General features: G+C 41.4%; 1 protein-coding gene across 3 annotated transcripts in view; it reads right to left on the reverse strand.

Moving 5' to 3' along the window:
* LOC109231361 (serine/threonine-protein kinase TOUSLED) overlaps positions 11,491 to 21,659 on the reverse strand; it is a 19,419-nt gene continuing 9,250 nt past the window's right edge. For all 3 annotated transcript variants that reach the window (XM_019397003.1, XM_019397002.1, XM_019397004.1), the window contains exons 8-17: positions 18,442 to 18,554; positions 15,535 to 15,601; positions 14,853 to 14,919; positions 14,186 to 14,283; positions 13,909 to 14,088; positions 13,543 to 13,753; positions 13,131 to 13,395; positions 12,939 to 12,993; positions 12,558 to 12,719; positions 11,491 to 11,930 (exon numbers count right to left, since the gene is read on the reverse strand). In XM_019397003.1, the coding sequence (XP_019252548.1) occupies positions 11,835 to 11,930; positions 12,558 to 12,719; positions 12,939 to 12,993; positions 13,131 to 13,395; positions 13,543 to 13,753; positions 13,909 to 14,088; positions 14,186 to 14,283; positions 14,853 to 14,919; positions 15,535 to 15,601; positions 18,442 to 18,554 (1,314 nt within the window). In that variant the 3' untranslated portion in view covers positions 11,491 to 11,834. The remainder of the gene's footprint in view (positions 11,931 to 12,557; positions 12,720 to 12,938; positions 12,994 to 13,130; positions 13,396 to 13,542; positions 13,754 to 13,908; positions 14,089 to 14,185; positions 14,284 to 14,852; positions 14,920 to 15,534; positions 15,602 to 18,441; positions 18,555 to 21,659) is intronic.

The raw sequence follows: 21,659 nt of genomic DNA on the forward strand, positions 1-21,659 counted from the left end.
TTAACAAATTACTTCTTTTTAACAAATATAAGCGATAACATGAAATCGGCGGAACTTTAAATAATTAAGCGGAAGGTAACAATAAAATATCTGGAATCAACGTCTATTGCAACTTCTAAAACCTCAAATACCCAAAATCTGGTATCACTGTGTCACAGACTATCTAAGATTACTACATACAAGGTCTGAAGAATAACAGTACACTGTTTCTGAAAAAAAGAGAAGGAAACAGGAAATAGAGATAGAGGGAGACGCCAGGGCCTGCGGACGTCTGCAGGTCTACCTTGGGTCTCCAGGTAGACTGAAGGAAGCCCTCCAACTACTGTCCGAAAGCTGCTCCAGGATCTACACACAGTGCAGAGTGTAGTATCAGCACAACCGACCCCGTGTGCTGGTAAGTGCCTAGCCTAACCTCAGCGAAGTAGTGACGAGGCTAGGACCAGACTACCAAATAAACCTGTGCAGTTTAAATATATACAGCGGAAGAAGAAATACAGAAATAACCAGTCAATGTGGGGAGGGGAAACATGTTGTGGGGGAGATAAAAATTCTGAATAAAAAGGCATCAAGTAAAGAAAGGAAAACATAACTCGAATATCAACAAGGAACAGAAATCAACAGTTTAACGGCATCACCCTTCGTGCTTTTACACTCGTCCTCACCAAAACAATTATTTATCAAAGATATGCACGGCATCACCCTCCGTGCTTTTACTCTCTCTCCTCACCATGTAATCAATATAATCAGCAGAGAATGGTACATCGTGCGGCACGGCATCATCCTTCGTGCTTTACACTCTTTCCTCACAATATCAACAATGCACGGCATCACCCTTCGTGCTTTAACACTCTTCCTCACCCAAACAACAATCACAAACAAGGGGCAACGGAATAAACAAGAACATATAGAAATCCCGGCAAGGGAACAACGATTAAACAATTAAATCCCGACAAAGGAACAACAATTAAATAATTAAATCCCGGCAAGGGAACATTTCAATAACTCTTTCTCTATCTTTCACTTCTACTTCATAACTCACTTTACCACTTGAGCCAATGCTCCAAAGGGTTCAATCATCTCATATACTTTCACAATTCATAATATAACTCGAGCCAATGCTCCAAGATGTTCAAAGGTCACCATTCCTTCCACAAACTTTTCACAACAACTAGAAATCATCACCAATGCATGAAGAATACAACGAAATCAAGATATTCACAATATAAAGACTCATGGTCATGCTAGATACCAACGTATAGATACTCGTCACCATGCCTATACGTCGTACACAACGAATACCACATAGCAAATAGGACTCAACTCCTAATCCCTCAAGCTAAGGTTAGACCAAACACTTACCTCAAACTTCAACGGCCAACTCAAGCCTCAAATACCGCCTTTCCTTTCGAATTTGGCTCCAACACAATCGTATCTATACATAATCGACTTAATAGCATCAATAAATGCTAAACAATCCAATTCCAATGCTTAATTATAGCTTTTTAATCATTCTTCCCAAAAACCCAAAAATTGACCCCGGGCCCGCTTGGTCAAAATACGAGGTTCGGACCAAAACCCGATCACCCATTCACCCACGAGCCCGAATATATCATTTGTTTTGAAATCCGACCCCAAAACGAGGTCAAATTACTAAATAATTAAAAAGCTCTAACTCTACCCAATTCTCCAATTTTCTACCATTAAAACCCTAAGATTATTGATAAAAGTTGATGAAAACATTAGATAATTGAAAGAAATCAGTTAATAAGTGCTTACTTGTGATTTGAGAAGAAAACCTCTTGAGAAAATCGCCCTAGTCTTCTAATTTTTGAGAAAGTTTGAAAGAAAATCGCTGAAGTTATATTTTTAAAAAGACTCACTGCCCGACTTCCGCATCTGCGGTTCAGGGGTTGCATCTGCGCCACCGCACGTGCGGAAAAGTTGGCGCTTCTGCGGAAATGGCTAGGCCCCACTGGGGCCGCACCTGCGAGAAAAGGCCCGCTTCTGTGGAATCGCATCTGCGGAAAAATATCCGCATCTGCGACCCACTGTGCGCACCTGCGTGTCCGCATCTGCGGCCAAAGGACCGCAGGTGCGGTTACACCAGAACTGGTGCAACAGCAGTGTTTCTGCAATTTTTCTTAAGTCTAAAACTTCCCGAAACACACCCGAGCCCTCGGGGCTCCTAACCAAACATACGTACTAACTCAACAACATCATACGAACTTATCCGTGCGATCAAATCGCCAAAACAACCTCAATAACAACGAATTAAACCTCAAAATCAAAGGATTTTTTCTCAAACTTCATAAAACATCAACTTTAGCAATTTAGGTCCGAATCACGTCAAACGACGTCCGTTTTTCACCAAATTTCACATAAACATCTTAAATCGTATATAAGACCTGTACCGAGCGTCGGAACCAAAATACGGGCCCGATACTAACATGTTATAATCAAATTTCATTTCAAATTCCTTAAACAATTTCAGAAAATAATTTCTTTCAAAAATTCATTTCTCGGGCTTGGGACCTTGGAGTTCGATTCCGGGCATACGCCCAAGTCCCATATTTTCCTGCAGACCCTCCAGGCCTGTCAAATCACGGGTACGGGTCCGGGTCCGTTTATCCAAAACGTTGACCGAAGTCAAAATAACTCATTTTAAGACCAAATTTTACCATTTTTCACAGATTTTTATATTTAAGCTTTCCGGCTACGCACCCGGACTGTGCACGCAAATCGAGGCAAGGCTAAAAGAGGTTTTCAAGACCTCGGAAGCACAGAATTAAATTTAAAAACAAGTTATGACCTTTTGGGTCATCACTTCCTCCACCTCTAAAACAACTGTTGTCCTCGAACGGACATAAGAAGGAAGTACTTGAGTCGGGAAAAAGATGGGGATAACGGCTCCGCATATCGGACTCGGACTCCCAGGTCAATGCCTCAGGAGACTGACCTCTCCACTGAACACGAACAGAAGGAAAACTCTTCGACCTCAACTGACGAACCTGTCGGTCTAGAATAGCCACCGACTCCTCCTCGTAAGACAAGTCCTTGTCCAACTGGACAGTGCTGAAATCTAACACGTGGGATGGATCTCCATGATATTTCCGGAGCATGGACACATGAAACACTGGGTGCACGGCTGATAAGCTCGGTGGCAATGCAAGTCTATAAGCCACCTCTCCCACTCGATCGAGAATCTCCAACGGACCAATGTACCTAGGGATAAGCTTGCCCTTCTTCCCAAATCTCATCACGCCCTTCATAGGAGACACTCGAAGCAATACCCGCTCACCGACCATGAAAGCCAAATCTCGAACCTTGCGGTCGGCATAGCTCTTTTGCCTGGACTGAGCTGAACGGAGCCTATCCTGAATGATCCTGACCTTGTCCAAGGCCTCCTGAACCAGATCCGTACCCAACAACCGAGCCTCTCCCGGCTCAAACCACCCAACAGGAGACCGACACCGCCTACCATATAAAGCCTCATAAGGAGCCATCTGAATGCTCTTCTGGTAGCTGTTGTTGTAGGCAAACTCTGCTAAAGGCAAAAATTGATCCCATGAACCTCCAAAGTCAATGACACAAGCTCGGAGCATATCCTCCAAAATTTGAATGGTCCGCTCGGACTGTCCGTCCGTATGGGGATGAAATGCTGTGCTCAACTCAACCCGTGTGCCCAACTCTCGCTGAACTGCTCTCCAGAAACGCGAGGTAAACTACGTACCCCGGTCCGAAATGATAGATACGGGCACACCATGAAGGCGAACAATCTCCCGAATGTAGATTTCAGCTAACCTCTAAAAAGAATAGGAGACTGCCACAGGAATGAAATGCGCTGACTTGGTCAGCCTATCAACAATGACCCATACTGCGTCGAACTTCCTCCGAGTCTGCGGGAGTCCAACAACAAAATCCATAGTGATCCGCTCCCACTTCCACTTGGGAAGCTCAATCCTCTGAAATAAACCACCAGGCCTCTGATGCTCGTACTTAACCTGCTGACAATTCAAACACCGAGCTACATATGCAACAATATCCTTCTTCATCCTACGCCACCAATAATGCTGCCGCAAATCCTGATACATCTTTGCGGCGCCCGGATGAATAGAGTACCTGGAGCTATGGGCCTCCTCTAAAATCAACTCTCGGAGCCCATCCACATTAGGCACACAAACTCGACCCTGCAATCTCAAAACTCCATCATCACCTATAGTAACCTGCTTGGCACCTCCGCTCTGCACCGTGTGTCTAAGGACACACAAATGGGGATCATCATACTGTCGATCACGGATACGCTCCAATAATGAAGAACGAGCGACCGTACAAGCTAGCACACGACTGGGCTCAGAAAGATCCAGTCTCACGAACTGATTGGCTAAAGCCTGAACATCCAAAGCGAGCGGTCTCTCACCGACAGGAATATAAGCAAGACTACCCATACTGGCTGACTTCCTACTCAGAGCATCGGCCACCACATTGGCCTTTCCCGGATGATATAAAATGGTGATATCATAATCCTTCAATAACTCCAACCATCTCCTCTGCTTCAGATTCAACTCCTTTTGCTTGAACAAATACTGAAGACTCTTGTGATCCGTGAACACCTCGCATGCCACGCCATACAGATAATGCCTCCAAATCTTCAATGCGTGAACTATGGCTGCCAACTCCAAATCATGAACCGGATAGTTCTTCTCATGAATCTTCAACTGCCGCGAAGCATAGGCAATGACCTTGCCATCCTGCATCAACATTGCACCAAGCCCAATACGAGAAGCATCACAATAAACTGTATAAGGCCCTGAACCTGTGGGCAAAACCAACACTGGTGCCGTAGTCAGAGCTCTCTTGAGCTTCTGAAAGCTCGCCTCACACTCATCCGACCACCTGAACTGGGCACCCTTCTGGGTCAACCTGGTCATCGGGGCTGCAATAGATGAATACCCCTCCACGAACCGACGATGGTAGCCTGTCAGTCCCAAGAAACTCCGAATCTCTGTGGCTGATGCTGGTCTAGGCCAGTTCTTGACCGCCTCAATCTTCTTCGGATCAACCTGAATACCCTCTGCTGACACAACATGACCCAAAAATGCAACTGAACTCAACCAGAACTCACACTTCGAGAACTTAGCATATAACTGACTATCCCTCAGAGTCTGAAGAACCACTCTAAGGTGTTGCTCGTGCTCCTCCTGGCTGCGGGAATATATCAATATATCATCAATGAAGACTATCACAAAAGAATCCAAATAAGGCCTGAACACTCGGTTCATCAAATCCATAAAGGCTGCTGGGGCATTTGTCAACCCGAATGACATAACCAAGAACTCATAATGCCCGTAGTGCGGAAAGCTGTCTTAGGGACATCGGATGCCCTAATCCTCAACTGATGGTAGCCAGATCGCAAGTCAATCTTTGAAAATACCCTGGCACCCTGAAGCTGATCGAACAAATCATCAATCCTCGGCAGCGGATACTTATTCTAGATTGTAACCTTGTTCAATTGCCGGTAATCAATACACATTCTCATTGACTCATCCTTCTTCTTAACAAACAACATCGGCGCACCCCAAGGGTGCACTGGGTCTAATGAAACCCTTCTCAAGCAAGTCTTGCAATTGCTCCTTTAACTCTTTCAACTCAGGCGTGGCCATGCGATACGGCGGAATAGAAATGGGTTGAGTGCCCGGAGCCAAATCAATGCAGAAATCAATATCCCTATCGGGTGGCATACCCGGCAGGTCTGAAGGGAAAACCTCAGGAAACACCCGGATAACGGGCACAGAATCAATAGAGGGAACCTCAGCACTAGAATTACGAACATATGCCAAATAGGCCAAACACCCCTTCTTGACCATGCGCCGAGCCTTCACATACGAGATAACACTGCGGGTAGAATGACCAGGAGTCCCTCTCCACTCTAAACGAGGCAAACCTGGTAAGGCCAAAGTCACGGTCTTGGCATGACAGTCCAAGATAGCGTGGTAAGGTGATAACCAGTCCATCCCCAATATAATATCGAAGTCAACCATGTCTAAAAGCAACAAATCTACACGAGTCTCAAGACCCCAATCACCATAATACAAGAGCGATGGACTCGATCGACCACAATAGAATCACCCACCAATGTAGACACATAAACAGGAACACTCAATGAATCACTAGGCATGACCAGGTACGATGCAAAATAAGATGACACATACGAATACGTAGACCCTGGATCAAATAACACTAAAGCATCTCTATCACAAAATTAGAACCGTACCTGTAATAACTTCATCTGAAGCCTCAGCCTCGGGCCTAGCCTGAAGAGCATAACATCGGGGTTGGGCCCCATCACCCTGAACCACATTTCTGGGTCGGCCTGTTGTTGGCTGGCCTCCACCTCTAGCGGCCTGAGATCCACCTCTAGTACCTCTACCTCCACCTCTAGCACCCCTAACCCCACCTCTAGCTGGCTGGGCGGGCTGTGGAACATATGGTGCCTGTACCATGGCACGAGAACCCTGATGCTGAGAGTTGCCCGGTGCTCGAGGGAAAAACCTAGCAATGTGACCCGGATCATCACAAGTGCAACAAGCCCTCGGCTGCTGAGACTACTGGCCCTGGCGACCTGAATGACCACCTCGAAAACTCTGAAGTGACAGTGCACTGATAGGAGCAGGTGGTGCACTGCTTATCGGAATACTGCATCTGGGGACCACGACTACCTGAAGCTCCGTGAGAAACTGAAGTGTTGACTGAAAAGGCCTAGGAGGATGGCCTCTACCATATGAATCTCTACCTCCAGATGAGGTACCACTGAATCTGCCTGAATGACGGGGCCTCTTGTTTGCCCCATGACCACCCCCCTATGATAGTACCATCTCAACTCTCCAGGCCACATTGGCCGCCTCCTGGAAGGATATCTCACTCCCAGCCTCTCTAGCCATCTGGAGACGAATCGGCTGAATGAGTTCATCAATAAACCGTCTCATTCTCTCCCTCTCAGTGGGAAGTATAATAAGGGCATGGCGAGCCAAATCTATGAATCTGATCTCGTACTGGGTGACAGTCATGGATCCCTGCTGAAGGCGCTCGAACTGCCTCCGATAGGTCTCTCGCTGTGTAATAGGGAGGAACTTCTCCAGAAATAGTTGTGTGAACTGCTCCCAGGTCAAGGCTGGCGATCCTGCTGGCCTAGCTAAGCAATAATCCCTCCATCAAGTCTTGGCGGATCCAGACAAGCGATATGTAGCAAAATCAACCCCATTGGTCTCAACAATCCCCATGTTTTGAAGAACCTCGTGACAACTGTCCATATAATCCCGGGGATCCTCAGTAGATATACCGCTGAAGGTAGTAGTGAAGAGCTTGGTAAACCTGTCCAATCTCCACAAAGCATCGGCAGACATGGCTGCACCATCGCTGGTCTGATCTACCATACCAGGCTGAACCGCTCCAACTGGCTGAGCTGCTGGAGTCTGAAACTGGGGAGCTACCTGCTCCGGAGTGCGAGTAGCAGGAGTCTGGGCTGCTCTTCCAGCCTGAGACACGGCTGGTGCTACAGGAAGTAAACCTCCCCTGGTGACACTCTCCATGAGGCCCACTAGACGGACCAGAGCATCCTGAAGAACTGGGGTGGCAATAAACCCCTCTGGGACCTGAGCTGAGCCCACTGGAACTGCTGGAGCCGGAACCTCGTCATCAAAGTCAACATGAGGCTCCGCTGCTGGTGCTGCTGCTCGGGGCTGAGCTCTGCCCCTGCCTCGGCCTCTAGCACGGCCTCGGCCTCGCCCTCTGCCCCTCGTGGGAGCTACTGCTGGGGACTCGAGCTGCTGATCGGTAGATGAGGAAGCGCGTGTTCTCGCCATCTGTGAAAGAACAGAGTAGAAATTCAATTAGCGTTGAGAAACCAAACCGCACGACAAGAAAGAACAAATGTGAGATTTTTCCTAACTTTGTAGCCTCTGGGGATAAATACAGACGTCTCCGTACCGATCCCTCAGACTCTACTAAGCTTGTCTGTGAACTGTGAGACCCATGTAACCTAGAGCTCTGATACCAACTTGTCATGATCCGGATTTCCCTCCCTCGGGATCGTGATGGCGCCTACTATTGGGAGCTAGGCAAGCCAAAAACGTAACTACTTACTTTGTTAACAAATTACTTCTTTTTAACAAATATAAGCGATAACATGAAATCACGGAACTTTAAATAATTAAGCAGAAGATAACAATAAAATATCTGGAATCAACGTCTATTACAACTTCTAAAACCTCAAATACCCAAAATCTGGTGTCACAGTGTCACAGACTATCAAAGATTACTACATACAAGGTCTGAAGAATAACAGTACACTGTTTCTGAATAAAAGAGAAGGAAACAGGAAACAGAGATAGAGGGAGACGCCAGGGCCTGCGGACGCCTGCAGGTCTTGGGTCTCCGGGTGGACTGAAGGAAGCCCTCCAACTACTGTCCGAAAGCTGCTCCGGGATCTGCACACAACGCAGAGTGTAGTATCAGCACAACCGACCCCATGTGGTGGTAAGTGCCTAACCTAACTTCGGCGAAGTAGTGACAAGGCTAGGACCATACTACCAAATAAACCTGTGTAGTTTAAATATATACAGCGGAAAAAGAAATACAGAAATAACCAGTCAATGTGGGGAGGGAAAACATGTTGTGGGGGAGATAATAGTTCTGAATAGAAAGGCATCAAGTAAAGAAAGGAACAACATAACTCGAATATCAACAGGGAACGGAAATCAACAGCTTGCACGGCATCACCCTTCGTGCTTTTAGTCTCGTACTCACCAAAATAATTATTTATCAAAGATGTGCACGGCACACCCTTCGTGCTTTTACTCTCTTTCCTCACCATGTAATCAATACAATCGGCACGGAATGGTACATCGTGCAGCACGGCATCACCCTTCGTGCTTTACACTCTTTCATCACAATATCAACAATGCACGGCATCACCCTTCGTGCTTTAACGCTCTTCCTCACCCAAACAACAATCACAAACAAGGGGCAAGGGAATAAACAAGATCATATAGAAATCCCGGCAAGGGAACAACAATTAAACAATTAAATCCCGCCAAGGGAACAATAATTAAATAATTAAATACTGGCAAGGGAACATTTCAATAGCTCTTTCTCTATCTTTCACTTCTACTTCATAACTCACACTACCACTTGAGACAATGCTCCAAAGGGTTCAATCATCTCATATACTTTCACAATTCATGATATAACTCGAGTCAATGCTCCAAGATGTTCAAAGGTCACCATTCCTTCCACAAACTTTTCACAACAACTAGAAATCATCACCAAGGCATGAAGAATACAACAAAATCAAGATATTCATAATATAAAGACTTACTGTCATGCTAGACACCAACGTATAGATGCTCGTCACTATGCCTATACGTCGTACACAACGAATACCACATAGCAAATAGGACTCAACTCCTAATCCCTCAAGCTAAGGTTAGACCAAACACTTACCTCAAACTTCCACGGCCAACTCAAGCCTCAAGTACCGCCTTTCCTTTCGAATTTGGCTCCAACACAATCGTATCTATACATAAATGCTAAACAATCCAATTTCAATGCTCAATTATAGCTTTTTAATCATTCTTCCCAAAAACCCAAAAATTGACCCCGGGCTCGCTTGGTCAAAATACGAGGTTCGGACCAAAACACGATCACCCATTCACCAACGAGCCCGAATATATCATTTGTTTTGAAATCCGACCCCAAAACGAGGTCAAATTCCCAAATAATTAAAAAGCCCTAACTCTACCCAATTCCCCAATTTTCTACTATTAAAACTCTAAGATTATTGATAAAAGTTGATGAAAAAATTAGATAATTGAAAGAAATCAGTTAATAAGTGCTTACTTGTGATTTGAGAAGAAAACCTCTTGAGAAAATCGCCCTAGTCCTCTAATTTTTGAGCAAGTTTGAAAGAAAATCGCTGAAGTTATGTTTTTAAAAAGACTCACTGCCCAACTTACGCATCTGCGGTTCAGGGGTCACATCTGCGCCACCGCACGTGCGGAAAAGTGGGCGCTTCTGCGGAAATGGCTAGGCCCCGCTGGGGCCCCACCTGTGAGAAAAGGCCCGCTTCTGTGGAACCGCATCTGCGGAAAAGTATCTGCATCTGCGAAGCAAGACCGCATCTGCGCCCACTGTGCGCACCTGCGTGTCCGCATCTGCGGCCAAAGGACCGGAGGTGCGGTTACACCAGAACTGGTGCAACAGCAGTGTTTCTGCAATTTTTCTTAAGTCTAAAACTTCCCGAAACACACCCGAGCCCTCGGGGCTCCTAACCAAACATACGTACTAACTGAACAACATCATTCGAACTTATCTGTGCGATCTAATCACCAAAATAGCCTCAATAATAACGAATTAAACCTCAAAATCAAAAGATTTTTCTCAAACTTTATAAAACATCAACTTTAGCAATTTAGGTCTGAATCACGTCAAACGACGTCCGTTTTTCACCAAATTTCACAGAAACATCTTAAATCATATATAAGACCTGTACCGGGATGCGGAACCAAAATACGGGCCCGATACTAACATGTTCTAATCAAATTTCATTTCAAATTTTCTTAAACAATTTCAGAAAACAATTTCTTTCAAAAATTCATTTCTTGGGCTTGGGACCTCGAAATTCGATTCCGGGCATACGCCCAAATCCCATATTTTCCTACGGACCTCCGAGACCGTCAACTCACGGGTCCGGGTCCGTTTACCCAAAACGTTGACCGAAGTCAAAATAACTCATTTTATGACCAAATTTTATTATTTTTCACAAATTTTTATATTTATGCTTTCCTGCTACGCGCTCGGACTGCGCACGCAAATCGAGACGAGGCTAAAAGAGGTTTTTAAGGCCTCGGAAGCACAGAAATAAAGATAGGAAATTTGACCAAATTGATGTAGACACAACACTCAAAGAGGACTGACACAAATTTTTGGCATTTGATTATGGGCATAAAAGATTTAACATAATCATGTAAAATCTTCAACAAACGGTATGGCGTGATACTAGCTATAAGAACCTTTTTCTATAAGCATCTGCTTTTAAAGGATAATTTTACTATAAGGGGTAAATTTTTCACTGAATAATTATGTGTGAACATAGGGTAAATCCATAATATTCACCCTAATATTTTAAACTTATGTAACTTGAACAGTCTTGATTCAGCACAATTTCAGCTTTCAAAAACTCATTTTTTTCAAGTTTCAACCAAACCTATATCAAAACGCTAGCTAAGGGCATATTTGGACCAAATTCAAATGGAGGACAAATTTATTTTATTTTCCATAGTTCAGGGACATTTTTTGCCCTTTCCCCATTAAAGTGCTACTCCATTATCTTCTACTTGTACATTTCCTCTTGAACACTTAATTTTATAGTAGTAAATTTAACCGTTATTATCAAATTGGTTATTACGTTTTAAGAGACATTCAAGGTTAATGTAATTTTTCTCCCAAAATCTCACGGCTCCTTTCAGTTGAAGTTGGTTTCAGTCACCATCAATTACAAAGTATTTTTTTTAAATAAAATATTTATATTTTTTTTCCACAAACTTTAGTGCTGTCTAGACGAATATAAAATCATAAAATGTACTATTAGAAGTTTTTGGGGCTTCAAAATTTTGGCCCCTTGAGCCGCCCGCCCCTCTAGTCGAAGGTAGAGGGACAAAAAATTACATGGCTTTACAACTATACAAAATTCCTTTGAGCACCAATACTAGGACAGCAGCCTTTTTCATAGACGAGAGGCACGACCCTCTGTCCAAGTAGTTGGGATTAACATCCTCCTATCATTTCTTTGTGTATGTCAAGTAAGGGTCTTGAGCAATACTTAAAACATCTGGCCTATCTGCTTGATTATATGTTAAACAACGACGAATGAACTCCTGCTCAAAATCCATAGAAAAGAGAGAATCAATTATACAAGAATAAGTGGCAGGAAGAAATAAAACATAATTCCATTTTGTCCTAGTAAATACTGTTTTCTGTTGGAATGTAACTTATCCATAGCTTAATTGAATTTTGTTTCATCAACCAGCTAGTATGCCAAGTGTTATGGCCTAAAGTAGTCATATGGGATACTAGACATAAGTTCCGAACCCTGATCCCAAATCTTGATATATACTAGAAGTCTTTGGTCTTGGTATGTTTGGACAACTCTCATACTGGCAATATAAAGTAGTCGAAGTGGACTGAGATAAGAGCATGGAGTCAATTTGAGCATCGGAGGATGTACTCGAATTGAAACCATATCTATTCTGTATCACTAAAAATACAATATAGCTATTTGCAACTTTAACCACATTCGGGGCATCAAATGACCCTAGAAGAGAAGGCAAACCATTGGTCGGTTGACTCATTTATCATATATAATCGGGTATATCTACTGCACATTGGTAACAATAACAATATCAACTGAATTTGAGGGCCACCAGTTGCTCTTGATAATGATTCACAAAAAGAAAGGGACAATTAATCATATCTTTGTCAGATAAGGATAGAAAAAAACGCACCTTTGCCTCATTAGAGACAGCTGGTCGTGTAGGGAATTCAACCTTTCTTGCTTTAATAATTGTGTCCTCCCTTAGTATTCTTTCTTGTGACTGGTCATGCCCAAAGGGACGTTTGCCAAACAGCATTTGGTACAACAAAATACCAGCTGACCAGACATCAACCTAGTTGCATAAATAAAAATCGCAAGTTTATTTCATAAACAAATAACTGTTCATTCGTTGGACTTTTAGGATAATTGCATCAATTAAGATTCAGACGCTGCATTAGTCCAAGACCATTAGAAATAAGAACTAAAGAAAATGTTGAGGACCTTTTTCCTGGATTTCAGTGGATACCTATTTAACTTTATTGACAAGTGAGAGCAAAGCAGGAGCACTCACCTTAGAGGATATAAGAGGTGTCTTGCTTAGCTCAAAGCATTCAGGAGGTAGATACCTGAAAAATCAATTGACAGAAATAGTGGACCTTATTAATACTTTACGGAGGCAAGAGATGAAAGCAAAAGTATGTTTCGAACTAATACACCTGGTAAACATAATGCTAAGTGTGACATTCAAAAATTTACCACTCACCAGTACGTTCCAGCTCCCTGGGAAGTTAGCTCCATCCCCTGGGATCCAACATCATCCTCCACTATCTTGCTAAGGCCAAAATCAGTGACCTTAGCAATGCCAAACTCATCAAATAAAACATTGCCTGGCTTCAAATCATAATGGATGATCTTCTGTGACTTCTTATTCAAGTAGACAAGGCCTTGAAAAATCTGCACAATGATGATTCTTGCTTCTCTTTCTGGCAACACAGGTGTTGCTTTGAGAACTGCATCAAGGTCCTTTCCTACAGACAAGAACATTTATGACCAATATGAGAGAGGGAATCCTAAAATACTTCATTCCACTGAGCATAATAACAATTGTACTATATAATTTTTTTTTAATTTTTCTATTGTACTATATTGATTATGCAATAAAGAGAGTAACAAACCACTACAGTACTCCAAGATAGTGCAAAAGGTGTTTTGGTCTATCTCAAAAATGTCCCAAAGCCGCACAATGTGATGGTGCACCAAAGTCTTGTGGATGTTGTACTCCCTGATTGCATGCCGTATATAACTTTGCTTCTTCTCTTCACTCCACTGAGCATTTAGTCCATGTAGCTTACATGCAACATATCTATGGTCTACCAAGTCGAAAGCCTGCCAGAATTTTGCAATTTGAAGTGAATGGAACGATATTTTGTCTCAACCTATTTACCAAATAAAAGAGGTCTACATTGCAATTTTGGTGACTGATCATTCTATTGGTTTTCTTTGACTGGAAATAAGACGAGCAGTCACTTTAAAATTCCTACCTTGTACACCTCACTAAATCCTCCTTTTCCAAGAAGGTTTAAGAGGGCATATCGGTGGTTCAAAATCTGAAAATTGTTAAAACGAGAACCATCTTCATCGCGTATGCGTTTCATTTCACGAATTAGCCTTCCTTTCTCTAGTTCATATCGGTCCCTCTCACGCATTATCACATCTTCCTCCTAATTAAAAAGAAAATGTGGTGTGAAGCATGGACAAAGAACTGACATGTGGACAAATATTCAAAAAAAAAAAAGAAAAAAAAGAGAGAACAGTTACACGTTTGATGCTGGCTAAACGAGACTTGTAGATCTCATCCTGAATGAGAGAATCTTCTTCCTGCAAACCTCCCTCCACATCTCCTCCATCACTTTTATCTGCAATGGTAGGGTAAGCATTATTGCTAGTAACCTTTTATACCTCAAGAAACATAGTTGAGACAGTCCAGGAAATTGAAAAATCAAATGAACAGCTATTCCTGCTGAAATTTTGACAAAACTGTCATGAACAAGAAGCCCAACGTGGAAGTCCTTTTAATCAGAGAATACTTCCAAGCTGACAAGACAGAAGCAACTATAAATTATAATAAGACAGGACCTCCAGCAAATGTTGCTGAAACCACACTCAAGCAAAAGATGACAATAAATAAAATATGTGCTTAAAGCTCCAGCGTTATTCTAATGCCAGCTGACAAGACAGGAATGAAATTGAAAATCACCCCAACATGTCTTGACCTTTGGAATGCCATGCAACCACTTAACACAAAGCAGATTCAAGTCCAGAAAATATAGTAAAAGAAGTTTTAGAGGTCTAGTACCATTACTAAAAAGCATACAGGTTAGGGACATTTTCAGGAGGAAATCACATTCATGCACCAAAATAACACCATTTCTGGCCAGAGAAGGAAAAATGAGAAAGTACATATGATTCAAAGGGAAAACTTTACCTGGTTGTCGTTTCTTGAGCAATTTACGCTGCCGTTCAATAGCTTCTTTAGTTTCTAATAAGTTTCTCTAAAGAAAAAAAAAATCCATTAACAATAATACCTATTGAATCTAGGCATATAATAAGCAATGATTAGCAGTGTAACTAATATTAAACAGCAGAAACTAAATAGCACATAGGATAAGTGTGTATTGGGCTTATCGGTGAGTTCAGCTTGCAAGAAATCTAACAAAAGTTTCTTCGAAATAGAACTAAACTGGAAAATGTCCAAAGTTACTTGGCCTGCTTTCCTTTTTATCCATCAATTTTACTGACCTCCTTCCCTGATGGACAACTCTTGTGCGTTCTAGGATCCAGGCAGAATAAACTAGTGCCAGTTCGTCCTTCTTATTAGTGGTGTTGTGTGGTGTGTTTTCAACTAATTATAGCCCTTCATCAAATTTTAAACTGTTATTTAAATTTTTTAGTTGAACTCTTAGATTTCAGTATACTAACTTTTCCTAATTTCAGTCTCCCCTTCTTTTGTGGACATGGTTGTTAAGACATAAGTTGAAGCTCTATTGTACTGTATAAGCTAAACAGAAGTGTAGTAACTATGTTAATCGTCAGTATAGACACCTTAATATATCCCTATAATGAAAAACAAGCACTCTGTTGCGAGAACACCAAATTAAGGAACGTACAAGCTGAGCATTGAGGTCCTTTAGTGCTTGCCCATCTTCCCAGGCCTCAGAAATAATGGTTCCAGCTCTGCAATTAACCAAAGAACATAAAGAACAGAAAACAATCAGCAGTCACAAAAATGAAGAGGTTAGATTAAAATGATACTAAGAGGAGTTTGACATACAGGATACTGATATTATGGAGTTCTAATGGTACACCTGTTTCATATGTATCATCTACAAAATCACAACTACAATCAATCAGTTAACTACACCTCAATCCATAGTTGTGATTGGATAATATGAATCCTCTGTCTACTTTGCTCTATTCAGACCATTCATTTTCAACACTAGAATATTTGTCCTTTAAGACATAATAGAAGTTCTCTCAAGCTAGAGTTTTCTACGCCTCAAACTTATTCCTAGGCAGACCTACAAGTACCACAACAACAACAACAACAAGTCTCTAACTAAAATAAAAAATTACTCGTAAACAACACACCTAAAGTAAGCTAATAATAACAATTAAACCTTACTCCAAATTAGTTGTTATTAATCATACAGATTTTCTGCTTCCATAGTATTCTATGTTTTATATGTGTCCGCATCTGAAAGATTGTAGGTGTTCTAAGTCAACTTCTTTCCATGTCATTTTAGGTTATCTCATTGTTTTATTATGTTACCTTCGCCCATTATAGTGTTGCACCTACGGACTGGTGATATGCAAGTTTACATAAAGATATGGCCAGATGAAACTCTGTTTTGTTTAATCTTCTATATGTGCTACTTGCGAAGTGGATGTGATCACTCTAATTTTGTCCAATCTTGTACATCCATCTTAAAATTCACATTTTCACAATTTCATCTAGGGATATGGTAGACCTTAGATGCCCAACATTTACTCCCATACAACATTGTTGGTCTCTCAACCTTTATACAGAAATTACCTTTCTTTTTGTTATGTATCTTCCTTTTTGAATATCACTCCTGTAGCATACCTCTATTTCAGACATGCAATTTTAATTCTTTTTTTCTTTCTAAAAAGTCATCCTGCTGTGGTTCTATCTATTGCAGTTTTTGAGAAGAGTGGTTCTATCTATTACATTTGCATCTATTATGCCTTCTCCTGCACGACTAAGCTTAGGTATCTTGATATTTGTGTTTAGACATCACAATCCCGTCAAATCCCACTTCACCTTTATTTTTTATTTTTGTTGTGGTAGCTAAACTTGGTGCATATATTATGTCTTTCTTCTACTTATCCTAAAACCTCATTATCTAGAGTGCTTATCCATAGTTTCAAACTTTGATTCACTCTCTTACTGGTTTAGTCATTTAACCTAATGCCCTACGAAAATAACATGCACCATGGAATCCATCATTATACGACTGTAACAAGAACCTCAATCCCAAACTAATTGGGGTTGACTATATGTAAATGACTGTTAGCTCATCTATAACTAAGGTAAACAAGTACCGACTCAAGAGAGATCCTCCGCGTAAACACAATTATAGGAACTCCTCTGTACCTTCTCTCACTTCTCACACTTGTGAATGCTCCTTCACAAATATCCTTTATGGAACTTGTATGATTGATATGAATTTTTTTCAAACGAAAAGATATTTATTAGTGCTCTATCATCTGCTTTAGTTAGGCCAATGAATATCATATGCAGATCTTTCTGTCTGTTCCTATAGAATATCACCCATCTTCTTATAAAAAATATAACCACTACTGCAGATCGATTAAGCATAAAATCAAACAGGTTCTCATTTCAGATATACTTTCTTACTAATTTGGCATCTTTTCATTCTTAAATATGTCATTCAATACCTTGGTTCGCCATACTACTACAACTGCTTCAAAGCCACTTCCAAACGTCTATGAAGATATCACCAGCCCTTTCTGGGCCTAAATGGTACCCCTAGTAAATTGTTAAGTGCAAGGATCAAGACTCCAAATTCCCTTACCAGAAACTAACAAGATACTTGAATATTTTGGTTCTAAGTTTTCCCTGGCAAGGTAAGCAAAATAGAGGTAACGCAGTACACATAGTGCATAGTCTAGAGAATCTACTTCTTACTCCTTGGATTGATAATGATAGCACATAGTCATCTGGTATACATGTCCAGTGAACTACGGATATCAACCCACATAAACCGTAAAGCCATTCTTTCTTTCAAGATATTTCGTTTTGCTTCCATTTCTTTTTCAGAATTAACTTGACTAGCATCTTACATAAGACAAAAGCTCCAGTTTAACCTACAATCTTCTGCTGGCATCCTATGGTTAAACCATGACCAAGTCCATTGTAAGCACCTTCAACATTCATCACTATATTCCAAAAGCGAATGTGCTTTTTGAGCAATAACTTGCTATGCAACACTTCAGAAAGAAATCATGGAAATCTCTTAAAGCATGGTCAGAACAACAGTTGGGGAATTTTTGAAGCATGTGACCTTCAACTGATACCATAGTGCTAAACAATTCAAAATCCCTAGAGACAACACAGAGTACATTTGCAGACAAGAAGCAGAAATACAGGCTATATTTTGCATATTAGATTAAGTATCCTTCGCTTCCAAAGCGTCGAAATATTATAAAGCATTTCCCCTCATATCAAATATAAAATGAACACAACAGATAAACAAAGGACAGCATCGTTGGAGATGAGTGAACACTTTGATACTTTAGCAAAATTCTACCATTAGATCAAAATGTGACGCTTATATAACACTGGGCACTCTATAAAAAGATTTTCTGTTGATGGGTAAACAAACTTTCTTTAAGTAGGTTTGATGAGGAAATATAATTGCTGGCACCTTCCTATGGACAGCTTAGTTGAAGTCATCTGTTGAACTTATTATATACACTAGACCAAGCAGCAAATTGCTTGCTCTAAGTAACACGTGATAAGGATGAGGTACCTGATTACTCCCACGTTGCCCAGTCTCAAAGATTCCTGTCGCACTTTCATTCGTGCCTCTTGCCTCTCAGCTTTTGAAACAGATATTAACAATTCAGATATTATTTTCGTCCTCTGCAGAATAAAATATATGTATGAACCACTGCCATGAGGAAATACAAATAAACAGGAATACATCAACCATATTTCTTCAGATTTTTTTTTTATCAAGTAAATAAAATTCACATCAATGATAGGGCCAAACAAAAAGTGCCCGTATACGAGAAGTATACCAAAAAGTAAAAAAACCTACCAAAAAATAAGGTTCTCTACGAAGGACACCCAATATTCTATACAACAACGAACTTCATGGGTGCACCAAAAGAAAATAAGGGATAGGAGGCTACTCCTCAACTGAACAAAACTCATCTCTACCCCTTCAAAAGCTAATATGTTTCTTTCCCTCCAAATAAACTGATGGGGCAACAGATGGGTTGAATGGGCAGAACTCAAAGCCAGTGGCACTAGGGGAGGGATAGTTACGATGTGGGACAAAAGACAGTGGAAATGCATTGAAATCCAACAGGGAACTCACTCTATATCAAGTATGCTTGAGAACACACAGGAGACTTTCAGATTTTGTTTCACAGGGGTGTATGGTCCACACTCAAACTGGGAAAGGGAAGAACTATGGCATGAATTGGGAGCTGTTAGAGGATTATGGGATGAACAATGGGTGATTGGAGGTGATTTCAACGTTTGTAGATTTGAAAGTGAAAGGCACAATTGTGTGAGAAGATCACGAGCCATGAGAGGATTCTCTGATATCATCCAGGATCTATGCTTAGTAGATTTACCATTACAGGGAGCTTACTTCACCTGGTCTAGAGGGGAGGATAATATCCAAGCCTCAAGAATAGACAGGTTCCTTATATCATCTGAGTGGAATGATACCTTTCGAAAGATTAAGCAAATTGCTCTTCCTAAAGTTATATCAGATCACAACCCTATCATGCTGGAGAGTGGGGATTGGGACTCTAACCCATCCTACTTTAAATTTGAAAACATGTGGCTCACTACAGAAGGTTTCCTGGAAAAGATCAAGATATGGTGGCAGAGTTATGATGTCAATGGCACTCCTGACTTTATTTTGGTGCAAAAATTGAAGCTCCTGAAGAAAGACCTTACTATCTGGAATAGAGAAGAATTTGGCAACATTGCAGTGAAAAGGGGAAAAGCATTAGAGGAGCTTTCTCTCTTGCAACAACAAACAGAAGGAAGAGCTCAATCGCAGGAAGAAAAAGCCAATATTATGGAACTCCAAGCGGAAATTCAGCAACTGGCTAGAGCAGAAGAAGTATCTTGGAGACAAAAATCTCGATGCTTGTGGCTCAAAGAAGGGGATAGAAACACCAAATTCTTTCATAACGTGGCCAATTCCAACAGAAGAACTAATTGTATTGATAGACTCAAAATGGGGGATGACATCACTGAAGATAAAGATCTAATTAGGGGTGAGATTCTAGAATTTTATCAACAGCTCTACACTGAGAATGAAGGCTGGAGACCTACTACAAGACTGGAAGATGTAGCAACATTAAATGGGGAAGAGAAGGTATGGCTAGAAAGGCCATTTGAAGAGGCAGAGGTTTTGGCTGTAATTAAGAATTGTGCACCTGATAAAGCTCCAGGTCCGGACGGATACACTATGGCATTCTATCAGAAAGCATGGGAGGTGATCAAGGATGATATCATGGGAGCCCTTCAGCACTTTCACCAGAATGGCAACCTAGTTAGATCATGCAATGCCACTTTTATAGCACTAATCGCGAAGAAGAAAGGAGCCCCTGAGCTGAGAGATTACAGGCCAATCAGTTTGATTGGTAGTGTTTACAAAATTGCCTCCAAACTCTTAGCAGAAAGGTTAAAACGGGTGATAGGAAAATTGGTGTCTAGTCATCAAAATGCTTTCATAAAAAATAGACAGATCACAGATGCAGCTCTTATAGCTAATGAGATATTGGATTGGAAGATGAAGTCTGGGCAACCTGGTCTACTTTTCAAACTTGACATAGAAAAGGCATTTGATCGACTTAATTGGACCTATCTGATAAATACACTAAGAAGGATGGGATTTGGTGAATGTTGGATTAGATGGATCAGATTTTGTATCACTACAGTGAAGTACTCAATCCTGATCAATGGTGGACCAGTTGAATTCTTTTCTCCTCAAAAAGGCGTCAGACAGGGAGATCCTCTATCTCCTTTCTTATTCATCCTTGCTATGGAAGGGCTTAGCAAAATGTTAGATAAAGCAAACCAGCTTCATTGGCTAGATGGTTTCAAGGTGGGAAGTGCAGATGGCAACTTTGTTACAATCTCCCATCTGCTCTATGCAGATGATACTTTGATTTTTTGTGGAGCTGAAAAATCACAGGTCTTATACCTCAATCTTACACTTATGATCTTTGAAGCTATCTCAGGCCTACACATGAACATGTTGAAGAGCATCATCTACCCAGTCAATTCAGTTCCAAACTTGGAAGAGCACGCGGAAGTAATGTGTTGTAAGGTGGGCTCTTTCCCTACGACATATCTGGGTCTTCCTCTGGGAGCTAGATACAAAGCTCTAGGTATCTGGAATGGAGTAATTGAAAAATTTGAAAAAGAGCTTCCTGGAAAATGCAGTATCTTTCTCTGAGTGGTAGAATTACACTCACCAATAGTGTGTTGGATAGCATTCCTACCTACTTCTTGTCCCTTTTTCCAATACCAGCTAAGGTCCAGAGGAGACTTGATCAACTAAGGAGAGTTTTCTATGGGAAGGAAATAGTCAAACTCACAAATTCCATTTGGTTAAATGGCCAAGAGTTATTCTCCCCAAAGTGCATGGAGGGCTAGGAATAAAAGATCTCACTTTACACAACAAGAGTTTGTTAATGAAATGGCATTGGCGGTACAACATGGAGAACCCTGGGCTGTGGAAAGTTGTAATACAAGCAAAATATGGGGTGGCAAATAACTGGTGTACTAGACAGAGTAGACTGCCACATGGTTTTGGGCCATGGAAACACATTTCGAAGTTATGGGGTGACTTTCAACTCAAGTCATCACTCAAGCTTGGGAATGGAACTCATATCTCTTTCCGGAAAGATAGATGGTTAGGGTCAGAGATCCTGAAAGACGAACACCCAAGTCTATTTCTATTGGCTAGCAACAAGGATTCCGACTACTTGAGCG

This window comes from Nicotiana attenuata, chromosome 8, assembly GCF_001879085.1.
Source record: "Nicotiana attenuata strain UT chromosome 8, NIATTr2, whole genome shotgun sequence".
NCBI lineage: Eukaryota > Viridiplantae > Streptophyta > Magnoliopsida > Solanales > Solanaceae > Nicotiana > Nicotiana attenuata.